The following is a 14,680-nucleotide window of genomic DNA, read 5'->3' as shown; positions in this document are numbered from 1 at the left end:
GTGACAGCGTGGCCGTGGCTGCCGGGGTGGTGTCCAGGTCACCTCACCTGACCTGTGACAGCGTGGCCGCGGCTGCCGGGGTGGGTAGTCCAGCACTGGGTTGGTACCTTCAGTGTCCTCAGCTCGAGGCCTTTCTTCCTGACCTGGTCTGACCCCCAGACGTCACGTCTTAGCCTGCTCGGGCAGCCATAACAGAATGCCACAGGCCGGGCAGCCTGAACAGCAGAGAGTTATTTTCTTACAGTTCTGAAGACTGAAGTCCAAGATCAGGGTCTGCCAGATTCCACTTTTGGGAGGACTCCCTTTCTGACTTGCAGATGGCCGACTTCTTGCTGTGTCCTCATGATGGAGAGGGAGGGAGAAAGATCTTTCTCTTTCACTTCTTAGAAGGTCACAGTCGGCCAGGCGCGGTGGCTCATGCCTGTAATTCCAGCACTGTGGGAGACTGAGGCAGACAGATAACTTGAGCCCAGTTCAGGACCAGCCTGGGCAACATGGCAAAACCCCATCTCTACAAAAAACACAGCACACCACCAGCTGGGCATGGTAGTGAGCACCTGTAGTCCCAGCAACTCAGGAAGCTGAAGCAGGAGGATCACCTGAGCCCAGGAGTTGGAGACAGCAGTGAGCCGTGACCATGCCGCTGCACTCCAACCTGAATGATAAGAGTGAGACCCTGTCTCCAAAAAAAAAAAAACCACCAGAAGGTCAAAGTGTTACTGGATGAGGGCCAACCGTATGACCTCATTTTAATTATCTCCCGAAGACCCCATCTTTAAATACAGTCATACTGGGGGTGAGGCCTTCAACATAGGAATTTTACGGGGGACACAGTTCAGGACAATGCCTTCCCCTAGCTCTCGGGGTCCTGTAGGCAGGGGCCTGCCTCCACCTCTCAGGGTCTTCTGACAGGTGGGGCTGAGGATGGCAAGTAGCTGGATGGGTGGGGGTGGGGACATCTTTTGGTTGCCCTCCTTTCCCTCATGCTGCTGGCAGAGGTAGTTGATGTCCCAGGCCTCTAGATTTAGGGATTTGGGGTATAAACTGAGCATCAGTCATCTCCCCACGGCCAGCCTCCGCCGCTCAGTCTGCGCCTTGCTGCTCGATGTGTCTGTGCGCGCCCTCCTGCTCCTCGCTTCTGGCTTTGTACTTCGGAAGCTCTTCTCTCTGCATTGTTGTGAGGACTTCCATGAGGAGCCCGTTCACGTGTGTGTTATTTTTATTTTTATTTTTATTTTTTGAGATGGAGTCTTGTTCTTGTTGCCCAGGCTAGAGTACAGTGGCGTGATCTCGGCTCACTACAACCTCTGCCTCCCAAGTTGAAGGAATTTTCCTGCCTCAGCTTCCCAAGTAGCTGGGACTACAGGCGTGTGCCACCACATCCAGCTCATTTTTGTATTTTTAGTAGAAACGGGGTTTCACCATGTTGGCCAGGCTGGTCTTGAACTCCTGACCTCAGGTGATCTGCTCGACTCGGCCTCCCAAAGTGCTGGGATTATAGGCATGAGCCACTGCACCTGGCCCCCATGTGTGTTTAATTTGCCATTTTATCAGGAAGTTTGTACAGCTTTTAAAAAATTATAACCATTTTTATTACAAAGTATATATGGTAGAAAATTATTTCATAGCTGAAATGATTTAGAAAGAAAAAGAAAATTAGAAAATACTGATAAGCAAAAATAAAATAAAGGCCCTATTACTACTACCTAGAGTTTCCTACTCTCAGTACCTTAGGATAGATCTTTCCAGATGTTCTGTTTGTATGGAACATACGAATTTTTCTTTCCTTAAGCCTTTTCATGATTAAACTCATGTACGTGCTGAAAAGCACCCCAGGTGCTCGTGTTCAGCTGAATGAGCCCCACAAAGGGAGCATGGGGCGTCGCCACACCCTGGAGCCCTGCACATGCCCCTCGCGTTCCCAACAGGAGACCCCACTGTGCACGCGGCTTTCGTTCTGGTTTGGCTTTAGTTAATGATCTTTGTCTTTCCATGTTGATGAATTTTAATCTCTTCTAATATTCAATTCAAATGTAAGTTTCTTCCTATGTTGGCCAGGCCTGGTGGCTCCTGCCTATAACCCGAGCACTTTGGGAGGCTGAGCTGGGAGGGTTGCCTGAGACCAGCCTGAGCAACAAAGTGAAACCTCGTCTCTACAAAAAATCCAAAAATTATTTGGGTGTGGTGGCGTGCACCTACGGTCCCAGCTGCATGGGAGGTTGAGGCTGCAGTGAGCCAAGGTCATGCCACTGCACTCCAGCCTGGGTGACAGGGTGAGATCCTGTCTCAAAAAAAAAAAGAAAAAAAGAAAAGTTTCTTTTCCCCCAAAGTGGCTTTTGCTGTCGGTTTGTCCAAGCCGGAGACCATCCCATTTAGTCCTCATATAGCCCATGGGCGTGTCACTCAGAAAAGTCTCTTTTTCATGAACTGGCTTAACGAGGAGACTGGGCCAGATGTCCTGCAGCTGCCTTGCTGGGTTCAGAGAATCACAGTTCACGACAGCAGCTGAGTCGTGCCCAGCTCCAGTCTCCAAAGCCAGGGTCTGTCTGGGGGACTGGGTGCTGCCCAGTCCGACAAATGCAGGGCGGCTTTCGCGTCCTCGGGGGTCCCCTTACCCTGCACTGCTCTCAACTCTTCCCTCCCCTCCTGTCCAGACCACCCACATTCTAGACTCTCACAGCCAAGAGAAGTCTCATGAGCACTGTCACAGGAGCCTCAAGGACACTGGAGTTACCCATTTGAAATGTAGAGATTTCAACTTTAAGTAAATTTTTGTTGAAAAACAAAAGTGGGCTGGGCGCGGCGGCTCACACCTGGAATCCCAGCACTTTGGGAGGCCAAGACGGGCGGATCACGAGGTCAGGAGATTGAGACCATCCTGGCTAACACGGTGAAACCCCGTCTCTACTAAAAAATACAAAAAAACTAGCCAGGCAAGGTGGCGGCGCCTGTAGTCCCAGCTACTCCGGAGGCTGAGGCAGGAGAATGGCGTAAACCCGGGGGGCGGAGCTTGCAGTGAGCTGAGATCCAGCCACTGCACTCCAGCCTGGGCGACAGAGCGAGACTCCATCTCCAAAAAAAAAAAAAAGAAAAAAAAAAAGAAAAACAAAAATGGGCCGGGCGCGGCGGCTCACACCTGTAATCCCAGCACTTTGGGAGGCTGAGGCGGGTGGATCACTTGTTGTCAGGAATTTGAGACCAGTCTGGCCAACATGGTAAAACCCCGTCTCTACTAAAAGTACAAAAATTAGCCAGCTGTGGTGGCAGGCACCTGTAATCCAGCTACTTGGGAGTCTGCAGCAGGAGAATTGCTTGAACTGGGGAGATGGAGGTTACAGTGAGCCGAGATTGTGCCACTGCATCCAGCCTGGGTGACAGAGGACTAGGTCACAAAAAAAATAAAAAAAAAAAAAAAAAAAAAGAAAACAAAAACATTGTAGTAATAAAATCCTGCACGGTTGTCTTTGTACACAATTGTGGCTTAGAGCTGTCCTCTGTGGGTGTCTTGCCGGCTGGTGGCAGTGACGAACCAGGGCAGTTGCAGATACAGGAGCACGGCTGGCGCAGGGCACTGGAGGCTGGTGTCCCGTTTGCTCCTTGGTTTCCTGTGGTTACTATGGAAGGTGGCTCCTTTGGGTTAGCTTTGCTTTACGAACACTGAATATGAGCTTTTTTTCTGGGATGTTAAAAGAATTTGCTCACATCTTATGCTTAAGTTGACTCTTTTAAGAACAGTGAGAAGTAGAGAGGAAATAATCGCCAAGTTCTCTTGCTTGCTCTGTTTACAGTTGTGTCAGTTTTCTTTTGCCGTTTAAGAAAACACTCAGTGGCGGACACCTGTGGTCCCAGCTACTCGAGAGGCTGAGGCAGGAGAATGGCGTGAACCCGGGAACTCGCTCTGTCACCAAGGCTGGAGTGCAGTGGTGTGATCTTGGCTCACTGCAACCTCCGCCTCCCAGGTTCAAGCGATTCTCCTACCCCAGCTTCTACAGGCATGTACCACCATGTCCAGCTAATTTTTGTATTTTTTTTAGTAGAGATGGAGTTTCACTGTGTTGGCTGGGCTGGTCTTGAACTCCTGACCTCAGGTGACCCTCCCACCTCAGCCTCCCAAAGTGCTGGGATTACAGGCGTGAGCCACTGCACCCGGCCTCTCTGCCATTTCTGATTTAAATTAGAAAAGTGTAACAAGTCAGCAAAGCGCTGTCAGGAAAATAGTGCCCTGCAGGTTGTGCCCTCCAAGATCCTGATTCTGTTCTCTCCTCACTTCACCTCACCAGGGGCGACCTGACAGAAGATAACATGGAGACAGAAAATGCAGCAGCGGCAGCTGCCGCGGCCTTCACAGCCTCCTCCCAGCTCAAGGAAGCCGTGTTAGGTAGGAAGCCGTCCTAGGTGGGAAGTCTGCCTTCTTGACATAGCAGGGACAGGACAGTCCTGCACTCAAAATGAGGAACAGCCAGAGATATACAAGGTCTTTATTCGGGCCGATTCCCAAGCCGTGTGCCCTTAGGAGTGAGAGGCCAGGCCCCAGGGCCCCCAGGTGGGGCCTGCCATGTGTCTGTAATGACAGCACTTTCTCTGCCCATGGCTAATAGGAGAGCAAAGTCACTTGGCCCCAAGTTTGCAGCTCTCTCCTCTTTCGGATTTTGTTTTCTTCTCATTGTTTCTTGTTTGCCTGTGTCTGTTTATTATAAAGGTCAGTGAATAGTAGTAAAAAAAGTTGTTTTGTTTTTTTGGTTTTTTTGAGACAGGGTCTTGTTCTGTTGCCCAGGCTAGAGTGCAGTGGCACAGTCGCCACTCACCATAGCCTTGACCTTGACCACAGCCTTCACAGGCTCAGATGATCCTCCTGCCTCAGCCTCCTGAGTAGCCGGGACTACAGGCATGTGCCACCACACCCAGCTAATTAAGAATCCTTTTTTTTTTTTTTTTAAGAAATAGGGTCCCACTATTGCCCGGGCTGATCTTGAAGTCCTGGCATCACGTGATCCTCCAGCCTCAGCTTCCCAAAGTGTTGGGATTACAGGTGTGAGCCACTGAGCCTGGCCAGTAAAAAAGGTGTGTTTTTTGAGACAGAGTCTCACTCTGTTGCCCAGGCTAGAGTGCGATGACATGATCTCGGCTCACTGCAACCTCTGTCCTGCAGGTTCAAGCTCTTCTCCTGCCTCAGCCTCCCAAGTAGTTGAGATTACAAGCACATACCACCATGCCCAGTTAATTTTTGCTTTTTTAGTAGAGATGGGGTTTTGCCATGTTGGCCAGGCTGGTGTAAAACTCCTGACCTCAGGTGATTCACCCACCTGGGCCTCCCAAAGTGCTGGGATTATAGGTGTGAGCCACCTCGCCTGGCCCAGTAAAAATTCTTTTTTTTTTTTTGAGATGGAGTCTTGCTCTGTCACCCAGGCTGGAGTGCAGTGGTGCGATCTCAGCTCATTGCAAGCTCCACTTCCCAGGTTCCCGCCATTCTCCTGCCTCAGCCTCCCGAGTAGCTGGGACTACAGGTACCCACCACCACGCCTGGCTGATTTTTGTATTTTTAGTAGAGATGGGGTTTCACCATGTTGGCCAGGATGGTCGCGATCTCTTGACCTCGTAATCTGCCCGCCTCGGCCTCCCAAAGTGCTGGGATTACAAAAATTCTTTGTAACACTCTTAATATTTTTCTTTTGCCTGAGATTAAAGGCCCTAGAACCTTTAAAACCTTAGGTTTCCCTAGAATTGTTTCAATTAAAGTTTGATTTTGTTTTCCTAAGTGGCTCTTCAGTTGAACCATAGTTTAATGGGTTCTGTGAATGTAACAATATTTAAATCTGCTCAGTGAGTTTAACCCTGAAACTCGAACGGCACTGATGGGCATGCCCTGCCCACCTTGGCTGTATCTCAGGCCTTCCCGGATTTTAATTTTGGGTTTCCAGGTTGGCAGCTATTTTCTGCATTTTCAGGAAATGCTTTGACGAGGTTGTAACTGATTTTCTGCTTTTACCCTTCCCTGTCAATGTGCCTGTGAGAAGTGAAGATGGCTGAAGAGGGGGAGAACCTGGAGGCTGAGATTGTGTACCCCATCACCTGTGGGGACAGCAGAGCCAACCTCATCTGGAGGAAGTTTGTGTGTCCTGGCATCAATGTGAAATGTGTTCAGGTGAGCACAGGCTGCATTCAGGGCCCAGGAGAGAGGCCTCATGGCGTCTGTGACTGCTCTGGGGGTGCAGCTGTGCTGAGTGTATCCTGAGGCAGGGTCTCCAGGGCTGGGGAGAGTGGAGGAGGCGCGGGAAGAACCTTCAGGAAGAGGAATGTGCTGTGGCCACAGTGCGCTGTGGCCACAGTGCGCTGTGGCAGGCAGGCTGGGAGGCCCTCCTGCCGTGTGGAGGAGGCTGCCGCTCCTGGACAAGGAGCTTTACCCAGCAGATCCAGTGAGAGCTGCTCAAAAAAAGGCTGCCTCCTTGGTAAGGAGCAGGATGAGTGGGAAAAGTCTTCTCTTTCTGACAACATTGATAGGTCAGGTACCCAGGCTCACCTGTGCCGGAACAGCGGAAAATGCCGGTGAAGACATTTCCATAAAGCATCTTACAGATGCTGCCTCACACTGGCTAAGAAAGAGGAAGTGCTGAGGCCTGGGGACCTAATGGTGACAGAATTGAGAGGCCGGTGGGGTGCTGTGCCCAGCTTTTGCCCTGAGAGCCTTGGCCTGAGCTTGGTTTTCCCAGCCTCGCAGGGCTGGAGATCAGAAGACAAAGCCCAGGCCTCCTCTAGTAGTATGTGCTGGGTGGGGGGTGGGGACTGTCCCTCCAAAGCTGGCATCTCCAGGGATGAGTCCACCGCGTACTCCCATACCTCCTGTCCCTGGCACAGGGAAGGGGACACCCCCTTGAGGATTCCTAGGTGGTCTGGATGGTCTGAAGGCCTCAAGCTGAGAGTTTAGTTATCAATGGCTCCTAGCTGGCAGTTCCCCCAGGAATCTGACAGAAGCAAACAAAAAATACTTTTTGGAAGAATTCACCTTTATCTCAGGTTTCAAGTAATTTCCGCAGAACCCTGGACACACAAGAAGCAGTGCTCCTGGAGCACGCACAGAAGCCGCAGGCAGCGGTCGGCCCTGCAGCAGCCTTGGCTGTTGGGATTTTAAGTCTTAGAAGATAGAATCATTATATTTAATAATTTATTTTAAGAAATAAAAGAGGCCAGGCACCATGGCTTAACACCTGCAATCCTAACACTTTGGGAGGCTAAGGGAGGAGGATTGCTTGAGCCCGGGAGTTCAAGAGCAGCGCAGCCTGGGTAACATACTGAGACCCCAGTTTCTTCTTCTTCAAAAAAAGAAAGAGAGCGTGAGCAGAAACACGACTACAGCTAGGATTGAAATTCAACACTTAGTGGATAGGTCTTTAGCGGATTAGCCATAGCTGAAGAGAGAATTATTCAGGAAGCACGAGAGTCGAACACATCTATTTGAGTTCTGGAAGGAGAAGAGAGAGACTGAGAACCTTCAGGACTGAGGAAAGAGTGGTCCGCAGTGCGAGGCCCTGACAGGCCCCAGCCTGGATGAAGACCCTGCTGCCTGCGTCTGGGGCGGCTTTTAGCTCAAAATAAACAGTGATAGTCATGGGCCATCACTCAAGTAAATAAAACCTGTGAGTCTATACCTGTCAGCATGTATTTCATGTTACTCATTTATGTTAAATAAATGCATAGAGAGAAGTAAAGCATGGGAGGAATGATGGGGTCAGAGTCATGAGCAGGTGCTCAGACTGGCTTCAGAGCATCCCTGCAAACCATGCGGCCATTACAGACGTTAAGTCATAGCTGTGGTGGGAAAGCTGGCAGGTGCCTCCTTAACCCCGCGATCCATCTTCACATTGTCAGGCTCGGGACAGACCTCCCGCTTGAGCCTCCTGATGTAGTGAGCACGAGTTCTGTGGTGTTCTTCCAACAGTTCATGGCCTGACTCTACTCATGAGAAAACAGCAGATACACACGGAGAGACAGTCTACAGAATGCCTGACCCACAAGCTCCAAAAATGTCAAGGCGAAGAAAAATACAGACAGGCTGAGAAGCTGCTGCATCTTTTTTTTTGTTTTTTGAGACGGAGTCGTCCTCTGTCACCCAGACTGGAATGCAGTGGCGCGATCTCGGCTCACCGCAACCTCCACTTCCTGGGTTCAAGTGATTGTCGTGCCTCAGCCTCCTGAGTAGCTGGGACTACAGGCACCCACCACCACACCCAGCTAATTTTTGTATTTTTAGTAGAGATGGAGTTTCGTCATGTTGGCCAGGCTGACCCGGAACTCCTGACCTCAGGTGACCGGCCCACCTCGGCCTCCCAAAGTGCTGGGATTACAGGCGTGAGCTGCTGTGCCCGGCCTGCTGCTGTCATAATGGGGGCAAAAGCTGAAGAGCAAGGCAGCTGCATGCACCACAGTCTTGGGCTGGAGCCTGCATCAGAAAAAAATGCAGGCTGGACATGGTGACTCACGCCTGTAATCCCAGCACTCTGGGAGGCTGAGGCGGGTGAATCACCTGAGGTCAGGAGTTCGAGACCAGCCCAGCCAACATGGTGAAACCCCATCTCTACGAAAAATACAAAAAAATTGGCCAGGCATGGTGGCACGTGCCTGTACTCCCAGCTACTCGGGAGGCCAAGGCAAGATAATCGCTTGAACCCGGGAGGCAGGGGTTGCAGAGAGCCCGAGATTGCACCACTGCACTCCAGCCTGGGCGACAGAGTGAGACTGTCTCAAAAAAAAAAAAAAAATTTTTTTGCAATAATGGCTCTCACTGGGACAGTTCATAAATTCGAATATGGACAATGGATTAGAGAACAGTATGTGATGACAATTTCCTGATGTGAGTCGTTCTGTGGCTGCACAGGAGATCCTTGTTCTTAGGAAATATACGCAGGTATTGAGGGTCCAGGGCCCCGAAGTCTCTGCCTCCCCCTCAGTAGCCGCACACGCACAGGTCTAGGTGGGGGCAGACGGGAGCAGGCGGTGAGTCTGGGAATGCGCATGTGAGAGCTCCTTGGACTATGCTGGCAGTTACCCTGTGAGTTTGAAATTGTATCAGAATTAGAAGTTGGGAACACGGAAGAAGTGTACCGTAGGTGACATCATAATGAAATTCCAGAATGACAGGGACAGAGAAGATCCTCAGTCTAGCCAAGAGGAGAGACGGATTGCTCAGGAGTGAGAATCCTGCCGGCCATGAGCTGAAATCTGCGCAGGAGCAGAGGTGGTGGCACCAGCGCCTAACTGCAGAGAGCGACGACACCATGAGGTCGTCTTTAGATTATGCTGGAAGAAAGACATTTTCAGAAAAAGACATGAGTTTGCCACCAGCATTCTGAATATGCATTTCAGGCAGAGACAAGAGGCCTCCAGATGGAAGTGTTGTGGTGTGAGAAGGTGTGAAGAGTCAGGGGAAAACGTGGGTAATCCGACCAGTCCTCTCTGTTCAGCATGGATAGAGACGCCCTAGGAGGACCCGAGAGATGAGAGCAGGGCCACATGGCTGTGGTCTGGAGGGTCAGTTGCGGGCTGTGTTAGCTCGGGAGGGTCAGTTGCGGGCTGTGTTAGCTCGGGAGGGTCAGGAGCGGGCCGTGTTAGCTCGGGAGGGTCAGGAGCGGGCCGTGGTAGCTCGGGAGGGTCGGGATCAGGCTGTGTTAACTCGGGAGGGTCAGGAGCGGGCCGTGGTAGCTCGGGAGGGTCAGGAGCGGGCCGCGTTAACTCGGGAGGGTTGGGATCGGGCCGTGGTAGCTCGGGGGGGTCAGGAGCGGGCCGTGGTAGCTCTGGAGGGTCGGGATCGGGCCATGTTAACTCGGGAGGGTCGGGATCAGGCCGTGTTAACTCGGGAGGGTCAGGAGCGGGCCGTGGTAGCTCGGGAGGGTCGGGAGCGGGCCGTGGTAGCTCGGGAGGGTCAGGATCGGGCCATGTTAACTCGGGAGGGTCAGGAGCGGGCCATGGTAGCTCTGGGCCCTGGCAGCTCTGGTAAGCGTGACATGGTCAAGAGCTCAGGAGAGTATAGCATGTAGCTTCCTAGCTGGGAGAGGAAAACCTGGGGTGAGAAGACTAACAAAGGTGAAAGCAAGAAAGCAAAGAGGCAGGCCTAGGAGGGCGGGGCGCGAGGCTGGCTGAGCCCAGAACTAGCTAGGATCAGGCCCGTTGGGGACAGTTGAGTTTCCTAGGCGTGAGCCACGTTGGGTAGAGGTGAGGACCGGAAGCAGCCTCAGTCACAGCCAGTGCAGGCTTCCTGCCAGGCTCCAACGGTGGCCAGAGAATCCTTCTAGATTCCACGTGCTGGGCTTCTGTTGGATCTCCCCGATCAACTGCATGAGGGAGAGCCAGAGACTGGCTGGGCTCAGCGTTTCCATCTGTGGCACCGGGGTCATGAGGGTGGGCTCAGGGATCGGGAGCGTTGCTTCCTTCAGCAAGCTGGACCTGGGCACGGCCCGGGGGTGGAGGCGGCCTCCTAGGTCCGGCTGCTGAGACCTCGTGACTCCTCCATCCCCAGCCTGCTTGATTTCTAAGTAAATGCAGTTTTATTTCCACTTTTTGGTTTCAATAATTGCTTGTGTAACAAGATTGAACAGGATATTTTACCTTCTCAGGTTTTCTGAGCTCCCACATGGGTGAAATTAGCAAGCAGGCAGGTTCCCCTGGCTTGGAAACAGACATGTGTGTGTGTGTGCGTGCGTGTGTGTCAGTGCGTGTGTGTGTGTGCACGCGCGTGCGTGTCAGAGTGAGAGCAGGTACCGGCACTTGCTGCACGGGGCAAGGTGGTGTCAGGAGGGGCCTGAGGAAGGCAGCGTTCACAGCTTCACCCATGTGCTGGCATCTGTTGCCATCTGCGATGTAGCATATGCAATAATGTGTATTTATAAGATGCATTGCACAGAAGCAGTTTGCTTAGTCTGCCTGGAGGAAGAGAAGGCCGCACACCTACCTGGTATAGTCAACTCAGCCGTGTCTAGCCCCGGCACACAGCAGCTCGGTCCCCTCAGGGCTGGAGGAGACAGCCGCTCCCCACTGCAGCCACCGTGCCTGTGGGTCATGTCCTTGTTTTACCTGAATGCTCTGTAGGAGACGTACACTGCTCAGCGCCATGCCATGGTGTTCTTCCTGACTTGTGCCGCTGACTCAGGGTCGGGTAGGAGGTGGGACAGCCTATGTGGTGTCCCGGCCAAGCTTGACCCACGTGGCTGTGTCCCCCACAGTACGACGAGCATGTGATCAGCCCGAAGGAATTTGTGCACCTGGCCGGGAAGTCTACCCTGAAGGACTGGAAGAGAGCCATCCGCATGAACGGCATCATGCTCAGGTGGGCGCTGGCACCAGGGTCAGCCTCCCTCGTGGAAGGGGCCCTGGCAACTCTTGCTTTCTTATGGGGTTTTGAGATTTTGAAGATGAGGCGTGTTTTAGATGTGGTGAGTGCTGACAACCTCCTGGGTGACTGCACCTGCTCACACCCGAAACACCCATCTCCCACACCCCTGCCAACAGGGACACTATCAGAGTTTTAGAATTGTTTTGTCAGTTATTTTAATATCCACCAATTCTTTACCTGAAGGCACTTGTGGCTATTTCACTGTTGTAAAATAGAGGGTTGGCTGGGCATGGTGGCTCACACCTGTAATCCCAACACTTTAGGAGGCTGAGGCAGGAGGATCACTTGATGCCAGGAGTTTGAGACCAGCCTGGGCAAAATAATGAGACCTCATCTCTACTAAAAATAAAAAAAATTATCTCGATTTGGTGGCATATGCCTGTGGTCCCAGCTACTCGAGAGGCTAAGGTAGAAGGATCACTTCAGCCTGGAAATCTGGGCTGCAGTGAGCTGTGATTGTGCCATTGCAATCCAGCTTAGGTTACAGAGTGAGACCGTCTCAAAAAGAAAAAACAAGAATAAAAGGGAAAAGAAAAGGGTCTGTTTCAATTATGCATATTCTGAAAATAAAAACAAGGTATAATCTGGTATTTGTGCATCAGATTTTGGCCTTTTATGTTATTCTTTATTTCTGTTCTTTCTATCACTTTTTTTTTTGAGACGGAGTCTTGCTCTGTTGCCCAGGCTGGAGTGCAGTGGCATGATCTTGGCTCACTGCAAACTCTGCTTCCTGGGTTCAGGCGATTCTCTTCCTCAGCCTCCCCAGTAGCTGGGTTTACAGGTGCCCGCCACCACGCCCAGCTAATTTTTGTATTTTTAGTAGAGACGGGATTTCGCCATATTTGCCAGGCTGGTCTCAAACACCTGACCTCAGGAGATCCACCTGCCTCAGCCTCCCACAGTGCTGGGATTGCAGGCATGAGCCGCCGCGCCCGGCCTCCACTTTATCTGTGAATCATAAGCCGCAGTCTCGGTCTTTGTGGGCCTGGCCTCTACCTTGCTTCCCAAGGAGGGCCCCTGCTTTGTGCTGGAGTCAGAGTTTGAGGCCTCACGAGTGACTGGCCCTGGGTCCTTCCCCATGGCTCAGGTCCTGTCCAGCTGAGCTGGCCTCTGATTTTTCTGGAACGTGGCTGGTGGCACAGCTGTGGGGACCACCGGCCAGGTAGGCAAGTCCTGAGCTGACCACAGAAGCATCAGCCTGTGTGTGCCTGAGGTCAGCGCTGCCCAAAGATTGAATGTGGCCGGAGCCTCTGACCCTTGTTTCATGGGTCGAGGCAGGCTCATTGGGACACACAGGACTGAGACCCTGGACCTCCGGAGAGGTGGAAGAGAGGGCCCTGGGAGGGCGGGTCTTGGCAGTTTGGGCCATGGGAAGCCTTCCTGGTAGAGATGAGGATGAGCGGCAGCCATGGCTGTTGGTGCTCTCCTGCGCCCTCATCACTCTCCTTTGCTGTCTCTGTGCCTTTAGAAGGAGGAAGGCTTCTCCTGGAAGTGGTTTCCCACCTTCCTCTGCTTCAGAATGAGTCATGCATGATGCAGGGGGGCCAGGCCAACCTTTGTTAGCTATGGGTCACTCCCTTAGGACTTGGGTAGTGGAACGTCCCAGAAAGGCCCAGCCCCACAGATTCTGATGGGCACCTCCAGGATACCCGCTGGCCAGCGTGCACCTCCTTCCTGGGGACAGTGCCGTGGTGTGGGGCTGGGCCGGCTGCTTCCTCAGCAGCAGGGTCCTGCACGCCGAGCTTGCGCTGAGGGAAGCGGAGCCCACCCTCCTCTGTGGTGCTGCCAGCACCTTCGCCAGGACTGGCCCACACAGGTGGATGGCCCAGGTCAGGGAGGGCGGGCAGGTGCCTTCGGCTCTGGGGCTGACCTGGACGCTCCGTGCCACCCCCTGCCATAGGAAGATCATGGACTCCGGGGAGCTGGACTTCTACCAGCACGACAAGGTCTGCTCCAACACCTGCCGCAGCACGAAGATCGACCTCTCAGGAGCCCGCGTGTCCCTGAGCAGTCCCACGTCGGCCGAGTACATTCCCCTCACGCCCGCCACAGCCGACGGTAGGTGCACGGGCTGCTCCTCCTGACCCCACCCTGGCCATGGCCACAGAGGGTGACGTGCCCCTGGGTGGCCTCCCTGGCCCCAGGCGTTGGCTCAGGCCAGGGCTGCTGGTCTCCTGCCTGCAGCCCTGAGTGTCTGGGATCAGCCTCCTCCTTCCTCACAGAGGAGAGCTGGCAGAATTGCTGCTTTCATTGACAAGGAAGATGGAAGCACTTTTCTTTCTAAGCCATTTTCATAGTAATATAAAAACTCACACGCAGGGAAGGGTATAGCGAGTAACAGAGAGTGCCTGGGCGCCCACTGGCCCCCTCCCTCCCACCCGCACGGCCCAGCCCCAAATCTGGATCCGCTTTCCTCCTGACCTGGCGGTTTATGGAGCTGCATGCCTGCTCCCCGGCCTTCCGTGCTGGGTGCCTTGCTGCAGGTATTCCCGCCACTTGGGTTTTTGGATGACGGTTTAGGTAATCTTCCATGTTGTCTGTAGCTGTAAATTGTGGAAAGGTTATTCCCTTTCTTTCCAGCTTTACGAATAGAGAAATTTTTCTTAAAACTAAAGTTAGGCCAGGCGCGGTGGCTCATGCCTGTAATCCCAGCACAATCCGGAGGCCGAGGCAGGCGGATTGCTTGAGGCCAGGAGTTCGAGATCAGCCTGGCCAACAGGGTGAAACACAGTCTCTATTAAAAGTACAAAAGTTAGCTGGGTGTGGTGACACGTGCCTGTAGTCTCAGCTACTTGGGAGGCTGAGGCAGGAGAATCGTTTGAACCCAGGAGGCGGAGGTTGCAGTGAGCCGAGATCGCACCACTGCCCTCCAGCATGGGCAGTAGCGAGGCCTCACCCTTCTCCTGGGCCCCCTTCCACGTCCTGCCGGGGCAGCCTGGCAGGTTCAGTGCTGAGTCCTGAGAAGCCCAGGACACTTGGGCTGCTGTGGTCGGAGGGGCCGGGTAGAGCCCAGCCTCCTGTCTCTCCTCCCTGGGGCCTCCACCATGTTAGTGTTGGCCCTGCCTGACCGCCTGCTAGGAAAGGGACTGGGCCTTCCACGCCCTATAGTCAGTGCCGCACAGCTAGGCTGAGGCTCAGCTCTTCTGAAGATGATTTGGGTTCTTTAACCTGAAGTCTCTGAGAACCATTGACTTGGCTACTGTGCAGTTAGTAAAAGGTGGTGTATCAGCCCAAACTAGGAGAGACACTCACTCACACCCCAAATAATTCCAGAGTTAGTAAAAGGTGGTGTATCAGCCC

The 14,680-nt window shown here is 52.9% G+C and overlaps 1 protein-coding gene across 1 annotated transcript in view; it reads left to right on the top strand.

The window, feature by feature from the left end:
• GMEB2 (glucocorticoid modulatory element binding protein 2) overlaps nt 1–14,680 on the top strand; it is a 25,973-nt gene that overhangs the window by 2,342 nt on the left and 8,951 nt on the right. The window contains exons 2-5 of the mRNA XM_011992389.1: nt 4,281–4,378; nt 6,015–6,142; nt 11,211–11,314; nt 13,281–13,438. Of these exons, the coding sequence (XP_011847779.1) occupies nt 4,281–4,378; nt 6,015–6,142; nt 11,211–11,314; nt 13,281–13,438 (488 nt within the window). The remainder of the gene's footprint in view (nt 1–4,280; nt 4,379–6,014; nt 6,143–11,210; nt 11,315–13,280; nt 13,439–14,680) is intronic.

This window comes from Mandrillus leucophaeus, unplaced genomic scaffold (assembly GCF_000951045.1).
Source record: "Mandrillus leucophaeus isolate KB7577 unplaced genomic scaffold, Mleu.le_1.0 Scaffold41, whole genome shotgun sequence".
NCBI lineage: Eukaryota > Metazoa > Chordata > Mammalia > Primates > Cercopithecidae > Mandrillus > Mandrillus leucophaeus.
The sequence above is the reverse complement of the archived record's forward strand: the minus strand, read 5'-3'. Positions and strand labels throughout refer to the sequence as shown.